Source organism: Balaenoptera ricei, chromosome 11, assembly GCF_028023285.1.
Source record: "Balaenoptera ricei isolate mBalRic1 chromosome 11, mBalRic1.hap2, whole genome shotgun sequence".
NCBI classification, from domain to species: Eukaryota; Metazoa; Chordata; class Mammalia; order Artiodactyla; family Balaenopteridae; genus Balaenoptera; species Balaenoptera ricei.
This window is the reverse complement of record NC_082649.1, coordinates 27,121,826-27,144,020: the sequence shown is the minus strand read 5'-3', so window position 1 is coordinate 27,144,020 and position 22,195 is coordinate 27,121,826. Positions and strand designations below refer to the sequence as shown.

At 46.4% G+C, this 22,195-nt stretch overlaps 1 protein-coding gene across 8 annotated transcripts in view; it reads left to right on the top strand.

The window, feature by feature from the left end:
* Positions 1-1,632: 1,632 nt before the first annotated feature.
* TFAP2B (transcription factor AP-2 beta) overlaps positions 1,633-22,195 on the top strand; it is a 28,982-nt gene continuing 8,419 nt past the window's right edge. For 4 of the 8 annotated variants that reach the window (XR_009505701.1, XM_059938530.1, XM_059938527.1 and 1 more), the window contains exons 1-6: positions 2,973-3,319; positions 5,060-5,086; positions 6,276-6,734; positions 11,489-11,549; positions 19,046-19,265; positions 20,824-20,942. Coding sequence is in view for 7 of the 8 variants with exons in the window: in XM_059938530.1 (XP_059794513.1) it covers positions 3,158-3,319; positions 5,060-5,086; positions 6,276-6,734; positions 11,489-11,549; positions 19,046-19,265; positions 20,824-20,942 (1,048 nt within the window). In the remaining variant the exon portion in view is untranslated. The other 4 variants (XM_059938533.1, XM_059938532.1, XM_059938531.1 and 1 more) reach the window with 3 other exon arrangements.

The window sequence follows — 22,195 nt, the reverse complement described above, 5'->3', positions numbered from 1 at the left end:
TGTTAATGTTTAACGTAGAGGAAAGGAGAAAGGAAGGAAAAAGGAAGGAAGGGAGGGAGTCAGGGAGGGAGGGAGGGAGGAAGGAAAACAGGATGGAGGAAAAAGGAAGGAGGGGGAGGGAGGGAGGGAAAGGCAAAACATAAAAATTAAACAGGAAATGAAGAAAGGGTTTATTTCTGAAGTTCCCTCTGAAGCACCTTCTTCGAGTTCCTTTCATTTGACTTATCTTTGAAAAAATTAAATTAAAAATCTGTAGAATTTTTCATTCTGCACGATATGAAGCATCTCCCTGGTTTTTATCGAATCGATATCCACCGTGGTTGGCCGGAGCCCTCTCTTCGGAGCGCACAGCACCGCTCAGCAGTCCTGAGATTTACAGACAATCGCCCTTTGCAGATTCACTCTTATCAGGTTTAATAACTTCCACCCCAAATTGCCCTGGTCCCTCCTCATTCCCTCCTGTCATTTATTTTCTGCCCCAGGGGCAGAGAGCCTTCACTGGACTTCCCTTCTGGCTGTGGGAATCCTTCCACACCCTGGAAGGAAGTAGAATAAAAGGGGTGGGGGTGGGAAAAGGGGCCAGTGAGGTGAGTATTCACTTTGTGATGAAATTCGGGAACCCTGTGCCTTAAAGGGTGCCCATTTTCGAAGTTAGGTTAACTTTGTTCTTGTTGATGTTTATGTTTTCCTTTTCTTGGGGGGGAAAAAAAGCTATACAAATCACCTTACCAAGAAAAAATACATTCAAAACAAACAAAATCCCCACACCCTAAAGTATTTTTCAATACCTCCTTGAAAAACATTCTGCTTAAACCTTCCAGAGGTTCAGGTGACCATTTCTTGACTCTCCATGATTAAAACCACTTAAAAGTTATGGACAGCAGATGCAGATATAAAATGTCCCACACCTCTGCAAAGAAGGCTTGAAATTAACATTGTGTGATTGTGCATGTATGTTGCTCCCTACATCTGAAAAAAGAAAGAAAAGAAAAAAACCTTCATAAAATGGAGACTTCAGCCAAGAAAAGAACGGCACATGGAATCCATTGAAAATACAGACAAACAACCCTTAAACGATAGGCAGTACAGACTGAGGTGGTTCATATAGTATTTAAGGTTTCAAATTTGTTGGGCAGAATGACCGGATAATATGAGAAATGGTCACTGTGGTGAGCCGGCTTTTTTGTTCTACAGTGACTAAGGTACGGTGAAAAAAAAAAAAAAGTTGTGTAGCCATCAACACAGAGAGATCACCCTTAAAATCCCCAAATCCAGCTTTCAAAACCCTCCTGCTGAACGAACAAGAAGAGGAGCTTTTGTGTTTAAAAATCTCAGTAATGGTCCCCCTTTAAAAATCTACATAGAAAATGGGGGACTGTTGGCACCCTGGTTTCTCCTTATGAACTGTAAAGACTTTAGTCAGTGGCTACAATGATTCATCATTTTCAATATAGAGGTTTTTAAATGTCTATATTTATATTAATCACACTGACCGTCTCTCTCTCCTTTAAATGCAGGTTTAGAGTCTGTAGGCTCTGTGTGACCCAGGGGTGCTTATATAACTAAATGTGGGTGTCTGGGTATAAATACGTGTTTATGATTTTTGTAATATATATGTCTGTGGGTTGCATCTAACTCCTGTGTGTGTAATAATGTTTTTCTCTCAGCTGAGGCTTACTTCTCCAGCCTATTGTTTGAGACAACAGATATAAGTTGCGATGGGAGAGGAGCGTCGGATTTGGTGTGTATCCCCCATTTCCAATTATAGATGGATCATTACAGACAGCGGAGTCCTGAGAAGCCAGACATCTGCTCCTCACATGAATGCACTCACCTCCTAGAGACAAGGCTGCCATCATGCTCTGGAAGCTCGTGGAGAATGTCAAGTACGAAGATATCTATGAGGTGAGCCTACACCCCCGGTTGCATCTTAGAGCTTTGCAGATAGAGAATTTGAGCTTCTTGACACCCCCAACTCATCTATATTTTTAAGCTATTTGCTCTTAGATTTCCGGTCGGTTTTCTCAGCTTTCTCCAACTTTTGGAAAAGCTGGTTTGGGGAAACTTCGCTATTCTGAAAAAGGACTTTAAGGTGGAAATCTGACTACTTTAACTTAGGAGATTTCTCTTTTTTGTTATTTTATTTCTCTTTCTCTCTTCGTCGCCCCCCCCCCTTTAGGATCTGATGGGGAACAGTGGTGCTAGTGAATGTGGGCAGAGAAAATAGAGACTGATAAAGGCAGAGACTCTCCTCGTTTTGAGTGTGGGAGAGAATTAGGTTTTCAAGCCTATTTCGTAACAGATTCGAGCTTTTAATTTTTATTTTCAATAACATTTTTGAAATCGATAACCAACGGATCCCAGTAGAGGACGAAAATATAGAAGGAGGGAGGTCGATGGATAGACGGACAGATGGATAGATGGATGTAGAGAGAGCACAAGCCAAGGAGCCATAGCAGACAATTTTTTAATTTTCTTTTTTTTCTCGTGTTTTGCTTCTTTGAGAGTCGGGGCGTTCAAACCACCCCATGTCTTGGCATTTTTAACGAAAATTTCTGCCCGGGTTGAGTGCGCACCGTTCTTTACCGCTGAGGCCAGGGAGACTCGGGTGGAGATGCAGCCCGCAGCCGGGCGGGAGCCTGCCTCCCCGCGGGCGGGGCGCGCCGGCCGTGCGCTCGGGTCTCGGGCGCCGACGGAGCGGCGGGGCGGCGGGGCTGCGCGCGGGCCGGGCTGCCGGGCGGAGAGGGGACGGCGGCCCAGGACCGCGGAACTTCGCTCCGAGCTCACCAGCCTGGGAGTCCCCGAATTAGGCGTGAGGGGAAGCGGGGAAGCGAAGACTCCGAGGAGACGTCGAGGGAGGGAAGCGGGAAAGAAAAACTTGGCGGAAGGCGAAGAGAAAGGGGCAGAGGAGTAAGGGACGGGGAAGGTAGAAGCTGGCGAGCGGGCAGTGGCTGGAGGTCGGAAGGAGGGGAAGTCGGAGAGGGGAGGGAGGACGAGAAGCCAAGTCTCGGGCGATCGGCGCGGGAAGCGCTCGGTCGGACGAAGCGGTCGCGATGGGACGCAAAGAGGATCCCCACGCCGCGGGGGACACGCCATCCCGCCGGCTCCGGGACGACTCCTGAAAGCCGGGCGGGGAGCCGCCTTGCGGACGCTAGGAATGGGCCCCTCCCGACGCCGCCGGCCCAGCCCCGCGACCCAGGCTGCGGCTCCGAGGAGCCCGCGCGCGCCCCGCCGCTGCCCGGTTGAGTTTCGCAAGCAGCGCCCGGCGCCCGCGCCAGAAGCCTCCCAGCTCTGCCCAGCCCCGAATCCTGATTTTGGGGTGCGTGTGCGTGTGTGTGTGAGTGTGTGTGTGTGTGAGAGAGAGAGAGAGACGAGAGGGAGAGAGGAGATTCGTCTTTCTGCGGAATGATGATTGGGGCTTTCCTTTCCTCTTTGTGGTTGTGTATTGACTGTAACGAAGAGCCGCGCCTCCGCCTGGTGGGGTTCGTTTCTGTTCGGCCTCCTCTTCCTTCTTTAACAGGCGGGATAATGGTCTAGTCGAAGGAACTAGAACTGTCCTAAAGAATGTGAGCGCCCGAAGTGGGCTTGGTACGGGCGGGGAAGGGGCCACGGTGTAAGTAGCTCAGGGTATACAGAGAGGGACTTCACTGGGTTCCGAAAAGTAAGCAGGATAAAACTCGTTCTAAGAGTCTGGAAGGTAGACTGGCTAAATGGGAAAGGAGGGAGGGAGAGAAGAAAGCAGGGAGGGAGGGAGGGAGGGAGGAAGAGGGAGGGGTGGAGTGGAAGAGGGAAAGAGGGGAGAATAAAGGGGGAGGGAGAGAGAAGAGACCGAGAGAGAGAGAGAGAGACAGAGAGAGAGACAGAGAGAGAGACAGAGAGAGACAGAGAGAGAGAATACTGCAGGTATTCCTATCTGCCTAATTTTTCTGCTCAAAAAATATAGGAGAACCCGCAGCCCGGTGGAAGGAGCCTATTTAAGTCGGGAGAAAGGTTGAACTTTAACAGAAATGGCAGTTAGGCCAGTTGAACGGGTTCCTGAAACATCCAAAAAGGTTTTCTGTTGCCCCTGGCTTTGCCTGGAAAGGATAAGTTTAGTGTACTTGAAGATTGATTGCATATATTTTAAATTGAAGTAAAAAAAATCACAGACTGCAGGAGCACTGAAGAGGGAAAGGCTGCACGAGGGATGGAAAGCCCCCATCTCGCCTCTATCCTTTAATAAATAAGCATAATCTCCAGTATGCGTGAAAGTCTGCAAACGTCACTGTAAACAACCGGGCCCACCGGTTTGCTTTGCTCTCCCCTCCAAAGGAGGAGGCAACGCCTTTTTATTTTGTTTTTTAATCTGCACACGAAGCACCTAGGGCGATCCATTCTTCCCATTAGGGAAGTCCCTCTCCAGGAACCAGGACACCTACGTTCTGCACAAGCCCCCAGCGATGCTCTCTCCCTCACCGCCTGGTCCAAGGGAGCAGGGACTGCTTTACGCGCGTCCCCGGCTCAGTTAATTGAAGTTCTGCCTCTTTCCTGCTAAACTTTTTCCCCGGTCTGCCTTCGCCAGCCCCCTCGTCTGATTACATCTAGTAATTCTCCACTGAATGAACGTCATTTACAATAGTAGGGAGCTCTGCGCCCGCTGCTGCTTCACGCTCCATTTGTCCTCCATTCTCCCTTTAAAGTACTCGTGTAATATTAATAGTCATGAATATCAATTATTATGAGGCTGTGTAGGCAAGCGGCGGGAGGAAGGGGCGCCCGAGCAGTCTGAGCCCAGCTTCGGGCGGAAGAGGACTGCTTCTGGAGCCCCGAAGAACCGCAGAAGAAAAAAAGCCAAAAAAACAGCAAGAGACCGATGAACAGCTCTGCGTGTGTGTGACAGGCGACGCCAATCTCGTTTGGGGGGGGGGGGGGTAAAAAAAAATTCTTTTTTTTGATGGCTTGTCCTGGAAACACCTCAAGCTCGGCTCCTGTGTCCAGCTCGTTTCTCTGCTGGACTCCTTGATTTTTTTTTTTTTAATCATTGTTTGATTTTGAGCAGTAACCAGGCTTTTTTTTCCAGATGTTAGTCCACACCTATTCATCCATGGTGAGTTTGGATTCACGTTGTACCAGAATTGCATGCTCCCTCCTCTCACTGTCTGTCTCTGTCTCTTGTGTGTGCGTCTCACTCTCTCGTCTCTGTCTTCCTTCGAGCGCCTTTGGCTTGGTAATTTAGCACCATAATTGGACGAGGCTGCAGCTGCTTCTCTGCATTGTGTGTTCGTCTGAGCTCCATGAGTCAACTGGGGAGGGGGGGAGGCCGAACAGGAAAACTTTTTATTTGCTATTGCAGTTTGGAAATTTAGGTGACTATTTCTCCAAAAAGAACCATGGGGACTTTACCATGGCATTTCCACAGAGGAGAGGGAGAAACTCACACACACACACACACACACACACACACGCACACACACACACACACACACCTCCCCCCTCCCCTTTCACTGAGTTTAGCACTCCACTTAGGACCAGTGCTAAGTTGTCTGGGCCTTTTTTTGTTCGTTTTTTTTTTTTTCCCCCCTCCCAACCCCAGGTCCTTCATCTTCACTCCCTGGAGTAGGACAGCAATAGATATATTTAGAAAAGCAGCCTTAGAAAAACTCCTGCGAACCACAGTTCAACTTTAACAGGGACTCAGGATATGATTTCGAATGAGATCCATTTCAATCAAACACTACATAAATTATTTAATTCCTCTTGGGGAGGGAGGGGGGACTGGAAACTCAGATCAGGCAGATTGCTGGGTCTCCTGGAATGACCAAGTCGTGTGGGGAGCTCCTGGTCAGCCGGCTGGGTTAGCAGGAGGAGCAGCACAACCAATAGTATGAAGTTTTATTTGTCATGCTTTGGACCTCTGGAAGAGTTAGGAAAAAATAGTGTAAAACACCCAGAAGAGCAAATACCCCATGTCAGACTCCTGTATTTTTCATTAGGGAATTGAGAATCTCCCCCCCACCATACAGTTACTTTACCTTCACCCCTTTTGCCGGCTTTGCACCCCAACAGAAGGCTTAGATGTTGGTTAAGTGGGTGATTCTCCCCCTTTTCCCCCCCAAAGCCTCGCATTTGGAATTGCTGAAATCATGTACCCTCTGAGTCAGCTTGGGAGTCTAAGTTTCAGACTCTTGCGTCCCCTATCCCGGGAAGAAGAAGATGCCGAAGGCGGGCTTCTCCATTTGTCGCTTGTATTTTTTCCTCCCCTTCTCTCTCTCTCTCTTTCTCCTCTCCGCTCCCAGGACCGGCACGATGGCGTCCCGAGTCACAGCTCACGGCTCTCCCAGCTGGGCTCGGTGTCCCAAGGACCTTACTCCAGCGCCCCGCCGCTGTCCCACACGCCGTCGTCAGATTTCCAGCCGCCCTACTTCCCGCCCCCCTACCAGCCGCTCCCCTACCACCAGAGCCAGGACCCCTACTCCCACGTCAACGACCCCTACTCCCTGAACCCCCTGCACCAGCCCCAGCAGCACCCCTGGGGGCAACGACAGCGGCAAGAAGTGGGTTCAGAAGCCGGCTCTCTCCTGCCCCAGCCTCGGGCCGCCCTGCCCCAGCTCTCGGGCCTCGACCCCCGGAGGGACTACCACTCGGTCCGCCGGCCGGACGTGCTCCTGCACTCAGCGCACCACGGCCTGGACGCGGGCATGGGTGACAGCCTCTCGCTGCACGGTCTCGGCCACCCCGGGATGGAAGACGTCCAGGTAATGGCACACAAACAAACAAACAGTAAACGAACAACAAATGCCCCCCGGGAGGGAGGAAAGGCGGGGAGGGACAGCTGTGTCTCCTTTGGGGGACGTACACCACACGTACGTAACTGTGTGTATACGTGTATGGCTCTCTAGTGGCGATTTCTGGAGGTCCGATGATGAAAGCTAGAAGCACTAGAAATGAAAGAATGAAGGAGAAAAATATGTGTTTTGCTAGTTTAGGATCATCAGAATCAAGGCTAGATGTTTTTGTCTTGCCTTAGCTATGCGACTCCTTCCTGTTCTCTTGCGCTTCGTGCGAGCAAGCTGGGTGCCCTCCCCAACCCACCCGCTCTGCATGCCCAGTAGTGGGCCTGGGCCCCCTGACATGGCAGGTGGAGTCCTGACTGCCCGAAGCTACAGCATGGAGGTGCAGGGACGTCTATAGCGGTTCTTGCTGGATTTGCAAAGACTTTGTTAAGCATGACAACGCACATTGGAAGAAAAACATGTGCTATTTTGTCCAAGCCAGGTCTTACTTTGAATGTCCCATAAGCTGTTGAACCCTTTTCCAAGATAATTGAGTTCCAGGGTCATCATCTGAGAAATGGAAGATTTGTGGGGAGAGACCCAGAAAGTCATACTTCTGTTTGGGAATTCATGAGGACACATATGATTTTGGAGATTCTTTTCCCCCTTTGGACCATTAAACGACTGTGGAGCAATGTTCTCCACATCCCTCTCCAGTCCTCCTTTCCACTAATACCCTCTCCCTGGTGTCACCACCCCAGCTGAAGAGGCATCATATGTTTGTTTCTTAAAAGGCTCCAAACACTCCTCCACCCACTCACTATCCCATCTGCAACCTACACAATGGAGCCTGATTTGGTGGAGAATACTTGGTTAAACTAAACAAAGAAACATCAAAGAAATGGTTTATAAAAACTCTCTGGGTGATTCTGAGCAGGTCTCCTTTTCCTCCCTAATTTAAATAGTCTCCAGAAAAGATAAATATGGTTGAAAGGTATTCAATGGATCCTTCGGTCTCATTGGCATGGTTGTATATATCATGCATCATTATGGACATACCTCTGAAGAAAAGGAAAACAATATGGGAAAGGGAAAGGGTGCATGAGTCCTTCCTCTTTACCTTGCTGAAGAAAATGTATTTTGAACAGTTAAAATGTGGGGACAGAATTAAATGCTGTCTGTGTGTAGTCTATGATGGTTTACTGCTTTAAAGGAAATTCAGTTATTTAATATTTCCAAAATTGACAGAATCACCTGAGTTGTGGCTGGATTTACCCATAGTCATAAGAATGGTAGTTTTGTTGATTTAGCTGACCTTAACTGTCCCTGTCTGAAGATAATGCTCATTTCAGAATATCATATGAGAAAGGAAATATTTAATCGTTTTTTTTTTAATGTGTTGGGGTAATATGTGGCTGGGGGGGAAAGTTTTTAAATTAACCTTTCTGGGTACGGTTCAAAGTGCTAGATAATGAAAGTGGATCAACTCATCAGCACTGCTGTTGGCGACGCTGCACTGGCTGTGTCACCACGCTCGGCAGGCCTAGTGGTTTAGGCGACCGAACTCAGGGACTGCGTCCAAAGAGGGAACAGATTTCTCTGGTTTTAGTTTTTAGTTTTTAGTTTTTTGAAAGAGAGAATCGTGAGAGGTTTGGAGTGTTTGGTCAAATGCAAGGGGCCAGAGAAAAACAGGGCCAGGTCGGTGTGCATTTGGGAGAGCACCCTTGTCCGAGTTGTGGCCGGAGCTCAGACCCGGGAGGTGGACAGAGCCCAGAGCAGAGACGGCGCAGGCCCAGGGCCCTCGCTGCTCCCCGCCCACCCCACCTCTCCCCGTTCCTCCCCGGATGCGTCCCAGCATGTCGCCTGGCGAGGTGGGGAGGCCCGCGGGACTTTCTCGGGTCGACCCTCACTGCAAGGGGTCGCGGGGGATGCACTCCGCGCCTGTCCCAGGAGGGGAACGACAGGGGCTGGGGCGATCTCTGTCTCCGCCGAGATGACAGGCGTCCTGAGGCCGGGGTGTGGTTGACGTGACACGGGGCAGGTGACAAAGAAAGACAGGGCAAGAGATGGACCTAGGACCAGACCCTAGAATCCAGAGGCTCTGCATCCTCCGTCCAGTCCCGGAGGACCCACTTCTGACTTAGGGATCTGGAACTCGGTGGGGGACGGCGGCTAAAGTTGCAGGAGCTGACGGCGGTTTCAGCGTTTCGCGTTTCCTGCAGCTACGGGATGGGTGGGCTGCGCCCCACCTGTCTGTAAAAGGGACCAGGGGTGCCTCAGCCTGGACCCCAGTCACTCGTTCCATCTCAAGGGCCTGGTGTGTGTGCCGGATCCCCCTACGCAATCCAGCCGCGGATCAGGCAGATCCCAGGGCGCTGCCAGGCCGGGGGCCCTCACACCCAGCGGTCCTCACCTGGCCTAGGGCTGGGGGGAGATGTTGTGTGACCCAGACACACACGCGGGGCCACCGCCCCGACCGTGAGAGAAGCAAATGAGGAGAACTAATTAACCAAATGCTTCTAATAATTTTTTAAATGAAACTATAAAACCCTGTCAATTTCTATTTCAATTTACTCACAGGGGCTATTAAACCAGCAAATCGCTGTTTGGGTTCTGGGTATGCTACATTCTACCCATTGTGTGTGTGTGTGTGTGTGTGTGTGTGAGAGCGCGCACGCGGGGAGGGTGGGCAGTGTTTAAAACTAAGAAAAACAGCATCAGAAAGAAAGAGAGCGTGAGGTGACACCTAGTATTTTGGAGCTTGTTTAGTTGCTGTGAACACCTCTTTCCTTCTTCCGATCTTTGCTCTCTAACCTTTACCACCTAAGAGTGTAAACATATAAGGATGTTAAGTCAAAGCCCCTACACACACACACACACACACACACTCTCAAACACACCCTAGTGTCTTAAAGCAACCCCTGGTATCACTTTTAACTAAAGAAGTCTAGTAATTACGAGTCTGAGTCGTTTTTCTGAGCTTCCGCATGCAGTCCTAATTAAATCTTTACGACCCTCCCTGTGACGATTAAGCGCCAGCATGCTGCGTGAATATCCTGTACAAAAACCCAGCAGGCGTCCGTAATTAGATAGAAAATCAGACAAGAGCCTTCTCATTAACTACCACAACTACCCCACGTCGCTGATGAGGCGTATATACATATTTACGTACCGACGTGAGGGTGAGGTGTGGGCGCTCACGGTCCGGGGCCTGTGAGATCGTGGGTCTGCCTGCCCACAGACACAGGCGAATATTTCTGTTCTGCGTGGACACGTCACCACTGTAGACACGTGAGCACAAAAGGCGTGAATCTTGTGTGTGCGCGCCCGTGTGCATGGTGGGGTCTCCTGGGAGCTCCGAACAAGTTACATGAAGTATTTTTCTTTTTTCTTTAAGCTTTGTACTATTTCTTAAGTTGGAGATGGCATGTTGCGACATGGAAAATGGTCCTTACGGAGAATAATTTTCCCCATCTTTCTGAGAACAGAAGAGTGGCTATGAAAAACGAAAAGAAACAAATGAACATGACCCCTCCATGATTAGATCATCTCGTTTCTAATGTGCTGCTTGTTTGGGGTAGACAGTCTCTTCCTTGTGATGAACACACGCCCTGTCTGGGGATGCAGCTTGAGTGGGTGGGAGGTGCTGTCTAAACACAACCCCCCTTACAAGCCCTTTGCTTTTTACTCCTCTGTAGAGTGGGTGACAGATTAGTCCAAACGTAGGTGTCTAAGGATCAAGGAAAGCAGCTGTACATGGCAGAAAGGCCTAGCATTGATTTTCTCTGGGGAGTAGGGGGGAGGGAATTCCCTGCCTTTGGATGCCCTGGGATGCGCGGCTAGAACCCTGTTCTGGTGCATCCTGACAGTAAGAATATCATTCTAACAGCTATTTCCCCTCTGAAATGCAGCCAACATCTAGGGTCGAAACTTTCCTTCTCTGGGATGAAAATGGCAAGGAAGGTGAATGTTCTTTGCCATTACCCAGGTGCTGACTGGGAGATCCTCTGTGTGTGTGTGTGTGTGTGTGTGTGTGTGTGTGTGTGTGTGTGTTGGTGCATCTGTAGTTACTGCCTTCCTAACAGGTATGCTTCTTGCTGGGTAGCAGAGGTGGCAGGGTTGGGAGGGGGAGCAAACTGTGCAGGTCCCCCCAAGCGACTGTCCTGCAGCAGGAAGCTCACCCAGCACAGGGATGTGTGTGAGCTGCAGTGGGTGTGAGGTCCTGACAGCCTGCAGACGTGTTCCTATGTGTTGCTGTTCGCATTCCATTCCAAATTGCTCAGACTTTAATTAAAATCCTATAATGTAAACTATTATGTATTTGTAAAATGACTCTGGGGTTAAGATGCACTGGGATAGCATAGAAAACAGAAATTGCTCTGACTAATATTGGTGAAAATCTTTCAGTGCTGCCAGATTTTCACAACTCATAAGAGCAAATAATATAAAAGTTTGTGTCTATGTAATATCTATGTTTAATGTAATAACTAAACCAATCCTGCATCCCAGATGTCTCTCACAGTTTCCTTTTTCCTCCTCTTCCATTGGAAGAATTTATAATTTGGGTGAATTTCATTTCTGTGTCCATTTGGAGGTAATAATGATAATAATAAAACCTCCCTTTGTGAATTAATATAAATGGAAATAACAGCAACTCCAGTTTGGAATGACATGATTTATGAGTGTGATTCTTTAATATCCAGTCGATTTGAATAGTGATGTTTTTATATTCACAGTCAGTTGAAGATGCCAATAACAGCGGCATGAATCTATTGGACCAGTCTGTCATAAAAAAAGGTATGGATTCTTCCCCCCGCAAAGTAAGCAAAGTTTCCTCTGCGTTCATGTCTTTATGATGAGTTTTCACTTTGAAGGATTTCATTATTTTATAAGACACAAATGTTTGTTCACAATCATAGGACAGCGGCTATCTGGATGAAAATGCCTGTTGGGAAGAAGGAATGGGGGTGGGGGACCGCAGGGAGAAACCCGGATGAGAGAGACAGAGGAACAGAAACTATTGCCATTTTTCTCATGGTACCTTCGCTAGCAATTCTAGATACATTGTAAATAATTGAACTACCATCACGTATGGAACTGGCTGGGAAACACTGCTTTCAAAAATATGCTATAATTATTTCATTGATAACTGGAGTTTGTTGAGCTAGACCCTATGCCATTGGGGTAGCTCCTTCTCTTTTGGCCTTTGTATTTGATTTTTGGGGTGGTAATTTTGTTCCCAGTTCTCTGTGTTTTATGAGTTGTTTCTTCTGATTTTTTTAAATTGTGCTAAATGTGTTGCTAAATATGCTCTTCCTGAGAAGCTGAGCCAGGCTCTGCACATTTCTCAGTCTTCCTACATATGCATTCATGATTTAGTGTGACTGTGGAATCACCCCATACTGTTAAAGGGCATGTGATATTAACAAATGTTTGCAGTCTCTTGTACAGCTGTAAGCAAAATAATTAACTAATTAAACTAATTAAATGTAATTACAATAACTCATTTCGGGCGTATTGCAGCTGCTTAATTTTTCCCCCCTCTTCTCTGACAGTCACTGAGAGAATGCCTGGCGATTAGGATGGCTGCCGAAAGGCCCGAATGTCACTCACATGCCACAAATTTAGGAGTTTGAATGTGTAAACAGTGCAATCTTTAATTATCACAAGAACTGGTATTTGGAGCTACAATTTTAACTACTGTAACCCTTTCTTATCGATGCTGGAGAAGGCCTGTCCTTCTGTTTGGTGTCAGCAATCCCTAGCTGCAGTCACTTCTGATTCATTTGAGCCAGATGACATTCACAAAAACAATTAAAAGAGAAAAAGATGCTTCAGAAAGTAATGCAGAGTCAAGCCGGTAGAATAGGAGGGTTGTGAAGGAAGGATTCCAAACAGGGTGAGGAGTTTTCAATTTTCTTCTCTCACAAAAGCAGAAAAAGTCGCTTTGAGAGGTGGGAGGTGGGAGGCGGAAACTGTACCTGAAATGATGCCATTTGGCTTTGGAACGTAATATCCCCAAGAAGACTAGTAGGGTTTGGGGCAAAACTATTTTAAGTGTTGCTCCAAACATCTCTCCTGCTCTTCTTTAGATAGTATCGTTTCGGTTTTTAATGCCAGGGTTTGGGTTTGCTGGGACACTCAGGCTCGTGCTTTGACTTGCAACTGCGCTGACAGCTCACTTTCACCATTCCCTCCTGGGTCTTCTCTTCTGGTTAATTGCTGGTTGATGGGAGGTGGGTATGGGGAGGAGGAGAGGCGCTTCTTCATTGGCTCTCGTGGTTTCTTTTCTGTTTTAGTTTCCGTCCCTTTTCATGGAAAGCTAGAACCCCTTAGCTCAGGGTTCTGTATCCTGGAAACAGCGTTGGGGCTGGCGGTAGGGCGTGCCCAACTGATGACCAATCAGAAACGTTCTCAATAGCCAGGCCAATAAAAATATGTGGAACAAAATGGAGCTGAAAATATTCTTAGATGTGGGATGCTTTGGTTTCAGGGCTTGTATATGTTTGTCAGTGAAATGTGAATATGTATGTATATGGGTATCTCCAGGAATAAGAAGAGGAGAATGTTGACTAATGTCACTGGTTCTGTTCTGGAAACGCGGAGTACTTTTTATGGCCCCCAGAATCTTTTTTTAAAATGTGCAGCTTAAAGCATCTAAGTGGCACCCCAGTCATTTTATTGATTTAGGGAGTGTGGTATGAATATAAAGTGTGAGGTCAATTCCATTATTTACTATTTCGGGTATTTGCTTTATTACATGATGAAAATATCCTAATATATTTTTATCTTTAGAGAGCCATGGGCAAAAGAGGAATAAGTGGTTGATTTACTTTTCTAGATCACTGTGAACCACTTAAAATAAGGTTATGGGTTCATTAGCTCCTTCCCTGCCCTCTGGTCTCCCGTCTTTGCCCCTCCACCACCTTTGTGAGGGATGACTCCCAGAGATTAATTTCATAAAAGAGAGGTGAGAACGTTTCCTGAACTAAATATTCTAAATTTCAACAACTGGCAAGGGACTACGTTGCTTTATTTGTTTTCTAATGGGCTTTTAGAGAGATTTAAAAAATTCTACCTTATTAATAAAAAAGGCAGCCACTGGCCCAGGTTTACGTGTCTCTGCTTCTGTGTGATGTATTGAAGGCGGAAGACTTAGACATAAAGGATATATGTCTCTGTGTGTGTGTGTCTCTCTCTAATTATGGAAGGTCTCTCTCCTAAAATTTAACCAGTCCAATTTTCACCCGTGTTGATATCACCCCATAGATTGTAGGTGAGCTCTCTTGTTATGTTTGCTATCTGGGCTTAGCTGACATTTCTGAAGTAATTTAGTTAAGAGGAAATGAGTTGTTCCCAGTAGAGAGAGCAAACGAGTGGAGTGAAGGTAGCCAGCGTGATAAATGGCTCTTTCATTTGAAGATCTCCAGAGCTCGTTTACGGCTAATTTTCTGTATTGGCCCCCTTTGAGCTATTAATGCAATCGGCAGGGACGGGGGCCCCTCTCCTCTTAGCTGCCCCATTAGAGCTCCCATTAAGCCAGCGAGTCTCAACTCCATGGCAGGAGTGGGGGGAGTAATGAAAGGTGCTTTTTAAACTCTCCTAATCTAAACCGGCAGAGGGTGGTTAATACGATTTGAAGGGGGCTGGTCAATGAGCAATCAATAAAGTAATAATGAGAAGGATTCGGTACATTAACAGTCTAAAAATCCAACGAGACATTAAAAAATCATTCTTAACTCTCAGTTCCATTAAGATTAGGAATCTGGGCTGGGAGGGGGCAGGGTGGTGCCCAGCTCACGTAAATGATCACTGCCACCATCCTACAGCCTAACCTAAAGAAGGCTCACCTAGGCTTTCAGAAAAAGTTTTTGGTGCAATTAGAGGCCAACATGCAATCGGCTTGACACCTTAGATAGCAGAAAAGATGCTGGGATTTCTTGGAAAGGCCAGAGTGGCTGGAGTCCAAGGTCCAAATGTTGTGACTGTGGGGCATTTTCCTTGGTCTTAGGGATATCCTGTTTGGTTAGTTTCAGTTCAACCTCCGGTTCTCTCCCACTTTTTGCCCGTTAGTTCTGGCCCCTTTCCCACATAAACACTTTGATTGGTGTGGATTTTCTCTGGGTGGGGGGAGATACGGAAATTGCCAATTTCAATTACAAGGGGTTCTGTTGGGATTCCTCCTTCTGACCTAGGAGGTAAAAGCACCCAGAATCTGTCGGAGCCTTTGAGAAGGGTATGAGTTTCCTCTCAAATGGAGAGGTTCACATTTCCAGAGCTGACTTGGATCCCAATTGGTATTTATTCAACTAGAGACTCTCAGCTATGTTTCCAGCCACCCAGGGAGTAATCAGAGTTCATAGAATTTCAAAGCTGGAAAGGTTAGACACTCTTCTCCAACTCCCATCCCCATCCCCCAGTGTGGAAACTGAGACAGAGAGAAGACAAATGATTTTCTCAAGGTCCCACACACGGAGTAAGTGATGGGACCTAACTCAGTTTCCAGCCTCTTAGGCTTTGCCCCTAAAGGATGCCAACACTGGACATTTGTAATTTTTTTTATGTTCCAGCTTTCTTTGTGGGAATCCTTTTATTTTTCTTTCCAGGATTTCGGTGCTCACATTTATACACATGCTTTTATATACATGTGGAATAACATTTAGCCTGCAGGTAGATGAGAAACAATGCAAGTATGAGGAAAGCGGTGATCTGCTGGTGAGAAGTAATTACTTCAAGCAATGCTCTACCTCTTGTGGCTTCCTGGTGTAGTTTCCATATTTAAGTCCAGGTACATTACAGAGGGACTTATGCTTCCATCTATTAGATGGGTTCATTTCTTCCTTCTCTCCCCCCAGCAGGTCAGACCCACAGAGGACCTGCCTCCAGTCAAACACAAAGATCTCAAAGCTGTGATTTCATACTTAAGTTTAAAGAGTAAAGATGAAGAGCTAACTTATTAACCCTTTGGCTCTATAGAGTCCACTAATGAATAAGATTTTCTCCAGTTTTCCTTCCTCTCTCTTAAATAAAACTCCAGTCCTTGTAATGAAACATTGATCGGGTTTTAAACCTTTTTTTTCTTCTCCTCCCATATAATGCAAGTTTAAAGAGAGGGGAGCAAATTTGGGAGGTGTTACGTCCAGAAGTTGACCATGCTATCCAACTTAGAACTGAAGAGGGGGGGGAAAAAAAACCTCCCAGTTTTAATGTATGCACAGAAAATTGTAAACATGTAAAGAACTGAAAGCTTCACGCTGAGTTTTGCTATGCTCCATTTCCTTACCATTTCCTACTGTCGCTTTAAACCTATCTTAGTCATCTCTGGGTTCCGTGGGCAGGAGGAGTGCACTCATAATTACTAACAAATCAACCGGGCCCTGTTGCTCCCTGGGTTTATTGATAAGCTGGAGGAAAGCAGAAGGGAAAGGACAAAGAGACTAAAATATGGGGTTAATCAGCTGAGGAAGGCATGTGTGAGAGTGGTGGGGAAGGTAGATGCTAACAGTAGAACGGACTTAGAAAAGCGTAGGGACAAGAAATATGTAGAGTCTAGTCTAGGGGACCAAAAGGAAGGCCCGGGTGGGAGAGAGGTTTAGAACCTGAGGATGGGAGAGTAGAGGGTGCAAACAAGATTGATACTTAAATTAGAAAATAGAAATATAACCTGAAGCACCTCTGCTCAAATAGTCTTGGTCTTTGAGGGGAAAAAACGAGGCCACCCTCCTCTTCCCCCTCCCCCTAGACAGCAGAGTGCTGAGGGGAGCTGACTGGGTGGGTGATATTTAGGTGATAATGTATATGCAAAAAGGTACAGCCCTTGGGAGGGAGCGATATACATTCCCCAAAGGAAATTGCTCTTGTCTGGTAAATCAGGCAATTAACAATAGTGAAATGAGAGGGCAGGTTATAAAATGTCTCTATAGACCTAGCTTTTCAAGAGATTTGGCGCCTGGGACTGTGAAAAGCGGATAAAATTCCAGTTCTCAGGAGATACTCAGTGATCCAGTCTGGGAAACAGGAACTGAACTTACTATTTTCAGCTTAGTGCTAAGGTGTAGGGCAAGCCGTTAAAATATTCTTTCTAAATAGTATTTAAATTTTAAAATGTTGCTGAATAGCAAAGATGAGAATTTTTATATATTTTATTTCTGTAGTTCATACCATGTTAAAACTACAAAGGGCCGTCTATATTTTGGGGAAAAGTTTTTCCAGGGTTACCATGATTATATATTATTTGCTTATAGTGCTTGAATATGAATCTTAAATATAGAAATCAGGACTGCAGTGAAAAAAAAGACATATTAAAATAGATGTGGATATTGTGCAAGATAATTAAATGACAGGGTGTTCCCACCCCAATCACTGTTTTTTTAAGTAAGTCACTTAAATCCATATTTTACTCAAATTTAATTAATACACTTCAAATTTGCATTGGTTCACTCTCAAATGAGAAGCACTTCGCTGATGAGACTATGATGAGGAGAATCAGAAAGAAGAAAGCCCCCTCTGTAACTCCCCACCACCGCCGTGACAGGGCAGAAGATTCACTCTGTTACCTAACATCATTCATCTGCCCTGAGACAGACTCTGTAGACAGATCCAGAAATCCCAAAATGTCTACTAAGAAGTAGAAAAAGGGAATGCTTCAGTCTTCCCATCCACTTTCCTCAGAAAGCCCTTTCTACAGGTGTTTGAAAAGGGCCAAATGCAATTCATAGTAAATAAAAGGTCTGGGACCTACCTGGCTTTTAGGAGTCTCTAAATAACCATGGAGGTCTGAGTGCTAGGATCTGTGGTAGAGAGAGTAAGCTGTTTCAAGAACCCTCAGGGCGGTTAGTCTGTTCTAGACAAGGGAGGTTATATAACTTATTTTGTGTGTGGGGTTCTAGGTTCCAGATGGTAGAAAGAGCATATCTTTCTCTTACTAGAATTATAGAATGAGACAGAGTCTTTATTAAAGAGGGGGGATGGTAGCATACTTTTTCATGCCAGAAACATTGCATAAATCCCCTGGACTGGTGATCACCAAATAGTGCTTGAGGGGCTTCAGATCCCAATGGAAGTAGCTAAGGTGTAGGGCAAACCAGGAGGGGATGTTGCCTGGCCAGTGGCTTCTAGAGCCTGCAGAAGAAAAATGGGCATCCGCAGTGTAGAAGTCCAAGGGAGCGAGACTGCCAGGGAACTGGGAGGCTGACCTTTCACTGTTACTCATTCCCAGCTCATTCCCAGCCTCTGGTTCTATCAAGCGCCGCCTCTTCCTGAGGTGCAGATGACACTGAAACACAATTAAACAGAAATACAGGCTGAAGAGACTGAATGCGCCTGGGTAGCAGTGGCAACCAGCTGTCAGCTCTTATTAACTTCCGCATAAAACATACCTTGAGTGCGGTTTGTTATCAATTACTTGCCGAAATGAAACAACTGGGGCAAGGCAAGACCGCTGCTCACATGAATTAGAGTGATTGGTTGATTGATCAGGGCACCTGTTGTAAATCATAACTGCTCCAAACAATCACCAGCCGGTGCTTTACATTAATTTGTAAACAAAATTCATGTCACCGCAGGATTGCTTTCACTGGAGAGGAGCATTTGGGTTCCTTTCTAAATGAATCTGTTGTTAGGATGTTGGAAAGAATGGGATCCACTGTAGAGAAATGAGCAGCTCTTTTGGGCCCAACTCCCCCGTTTAATGGTATTATTACTTGGCTGTTCTTGGGCAGGGTGACAGATGGTGCCCACTCTCCTGATCCTCGCCAGTGATGACCATAGATTTGTGTCCAATAGGAGAGGAGGGAAGGGTTCCCATAAAGACCATTGGTATTACTATTTTATATCATTGATAGGGATGATCACCTTCAGGCTTCAGCACCAAATGTGATTATCAGGAGACAGATGAGGACACTAAGATTCAGAGATGTTTAGTGAGATGTTTAAGGTCACACAGCCAGCACGTGATGGAATCGAATTTGCCAGGTTTCACAGCACAATCCAAACTCCTGGGTTGCTTGTTTTTCTTGATTTGTGTAGTGAGCAGGACAGCGGCAAGCGACTCTCACATGTCCACACGCATGGGGTAAGTTTCCAGAGGAGTGATGGCTTTTGCATTTGTTTGTACACAGTGCTCTGAACGCACCGCAGAACCACGGGAACAAACACTTCCTCCTGCAGCTTTCCGCTTGGCGCCTGCCCTGTGGCCTCGCCCCTGCGCACGCAGCGACACATTCTATCGGCCGGTCACCAGGATCGAAACCCGGTCACCTTTATGGCATATTTTTTTTTTTCTCCCTCTCTAGTTCCGGTTCCTCCCAAATCTGTGACTTCTCTGATGATGAATAAGGATGGCTTCCTGGGAGGCATGTCTGTCAACACCGGTGAGGTGTTTTGCTCGGTCCCCGGCCGTTTGTCTCTGCTCAGTTCAACTTCAAAATACAAAGTAACTGTGGGGGAAGTTCAGAGACGGCTGTCGCCCCCCGAATGCCTCAATGCGTCTCTCCTCGGCGGCGTCCTCAGAAGGTAACCCCCCGTATCAACCACTTTTTATACTGCGCGGTTGCCTAGCAACCGGATTCCTAAGTGCGTGCAGCGGCCGCCAAGTGCTCCGCGCGACCCCGCACGCGCCGCCTCGTCCTTCCGCTCACCTTGCGGGCCTGGGAACCTTCCACTTTCACTGCCCGGCACCTGGCGCCCCTCTCGCCATCCCCAGGACCCTTCGGGGGCATTCTCTACCTTGAATGGGACCCACGACCTAAACTTACCTAAAACAGGAGTTTCATGGAGCAACCCCTTTCGTACCTGCAATGTACTCTAATCTCTACTTTGTTTGAAAGTGCACTTGGCGGCCGACTAAGTTGGTCCTGTCCCACTATTGCATTGTGCCCCGCAGTTTGAAAAGCTTTGTTCTAGACTTGTGTGGCTTCCTTTCTTCAGTACCACCACCAGTAATAACAATGACACCACTTTAGAAATATTGACAGTTATTCCTTGGGACCATTCATATGCTCCCCGATATTGGAGAAAGACAATCTTATAGACTCCTTGTGGAAACTGGGGAAGGAGGTGGCTTTTATCTTAAGATTCAAAGCCTCCGCAAAAGTCCCTGCTAACGCCTGAACCCTTTGGTTAGTGTCCCTGATATGAAGGTGACATTGCATGAGATGAATTTTTCAAGTTAGCCTATCTTGGGGGTTGAAAGTCCCTTTCTTTCCTAAAAGTGGCTGGGTGAACAGTACAGCAAGAGAGGTCAGAGTAACTGTTTTTTTTTCTTGTAGTTTTGCTCAGACCTTAGCACATAAAAGGAGGATCGTTGGGAAGCCCTAAGGGTGTGACCCACAGACTTTTCTCACTTTGAGTCCTTTTGCTCTGGTCTACTTTGTAGTTCAGTTTTCAACTGAGTCCTTTGAGCCCCACAATGTGGAAGTTGCTTTCAGTCACCCCTGGGCATTGATGGTGGGTGTATGAAACTTACTATGAGATTAAGTGAGATAATCAATATGAAGTGCTTATCACATAACTAAACTCCCTCTAATGCTAGCTTTAGTGTTATTATGATTACCATCGTCATTAGTTTCATGTTTCAGTCTTCCTTCCCCTTTTAACCCAATTCCATTTTATAGCAACTCTTGACCTCTTCCTCTCGAAGCCCATCTGTTTCAGACCAAGCCTTCTCCTTTCTGAACCACAGTTCTTTCCCTTTTTTTGGCAAGGTTGTACTTGCCCGGCTTCTGCTCACCTCACTGGCTCCATGACAAGGAAAGAGCTGGGCTTGTGAATGTGCAACTTCTACCTTCTCTGGACCCACAACCTACACCCTAATTATTCCCATCTGGTATCTTTTTTTTTTTCTCACCAGATAAAAAAAGTAAACGACTCAATTTTTTTTTTAATGCTCTGTATTGCAGAAATTAAGCAAACCTCAGCAAACTATCAGCAAATAACCAAAAGGAAGAAAAAAAAATGTGCCAACCTCAAGTTAAAACCTCTTCAAGCTCCACTGGGCTTTAGCTTGCTAAGTCTAAACTTTGTTTCAGGAACACTCTGAGGTTAATCAGAATGTTAATTCTTGCAATTTCAGAGCCAAATCGAAAAATGGGGGGAGATCTTTGCGAGAAAGGCTAGAAAAAATCGGTTTGAATTTACCCGCGGGCAGGCGCAAGGCAGCAAATGTCACGTTACTCACCTCCCTGGTGGAAGGTAAGCAAGACGTTTGGCCATTTCACGAAGTGGTGGAGCTTAACTGTCGGCTGAAGGCTGACATTTTACATGTTTTATGATTAACTGGAAATCATTGCAATTGTTGTGCCCTTTTGAGTTGGATGTCAAGCGATTGCTTGAGAGAAGTTCAAAGGTCCTTTTACTTAGAGGGAGCGGCAATTGTCCAGAGGCCAAGGGACAATGCAAGGGTCCCTGAGCTCTGGAGAGTGCTCAGGTCTAGTCTCCAAGCCAGTGCAGGGGTCGTCTCTGCCGCCAGGTGCAGAACATGGTGCCTGAAACACCCTCTGTATGAACTCCTGCAAGAGTAACTCTGTAAGAAGCAATGCATTCTATACCCCTTCTCCTTCCCAGATTTTACCTCTGAATCGTCAGTAGTAGAAAACACATTGTCGATTTATGAAACTACTGTTGCATTCATGACCTCTAATGGTTATTGTAAAACTCGTGTCACTCCCAGGGCCCCTATCTCCTGCTGCTTACCTGGGACTTATTGTTATTGAAATATAGCTTTATAAGGCCAGTGACCTAGGAAAAATATGGGGTGGGGAGTGAGGAAACATGGAGGGGAGTCGTGTATGATCTTCACTTGTGAATTTAAAGGCCCATACTTATAACAAGCACACTCTAATTTGCTCATCATTTTGGGATTGCGGATGATATTTATGGTATGTAATAAACAGGATCTTCTCCACAGTCTAGAACAAGAGGATCTGCATTTGAATCTGTGGGATGTGGAAGGGATAGGAAATAGAGCCAGATGGACCTAATGGAGGAAGTTGTAGAATTTTCTCTAGAGTCTAACATGTAGGTCTTGGTTTTTTCTTCTATTTTTATGGATGTGATATTATGACACTGCTGTGGGGAGTTAGTTTTTAGAGGAGGGGATCTTCGAATATTTAGGCAGCAACCATAAAGTCATCACATTTACAGGCATTGCACTTTGCTATCTTTAAGGCAAAGTTGCCTGGCCCAAACTTACCCCCAGGGACAGCGGTCACTAAATTTCTAGACCACACTTATTAGTGGTTGACTCTTAGCCTGGGGGTTTTACTTTTTGCCCTTTAAGGTATTGCTAATATCACAATCTTCATTTGGAAAAGCAGTCAAAGTAATTTCAGCCCAAGACAGGGATTTAGGTGGAAAAGGAAGGAAACTGGAAAACGCACTGAAATGCCAATATTCATTTGGCAGTTTTCAGTGTTACGAGTTGTTGTAAGCACTGTACCTGAAGT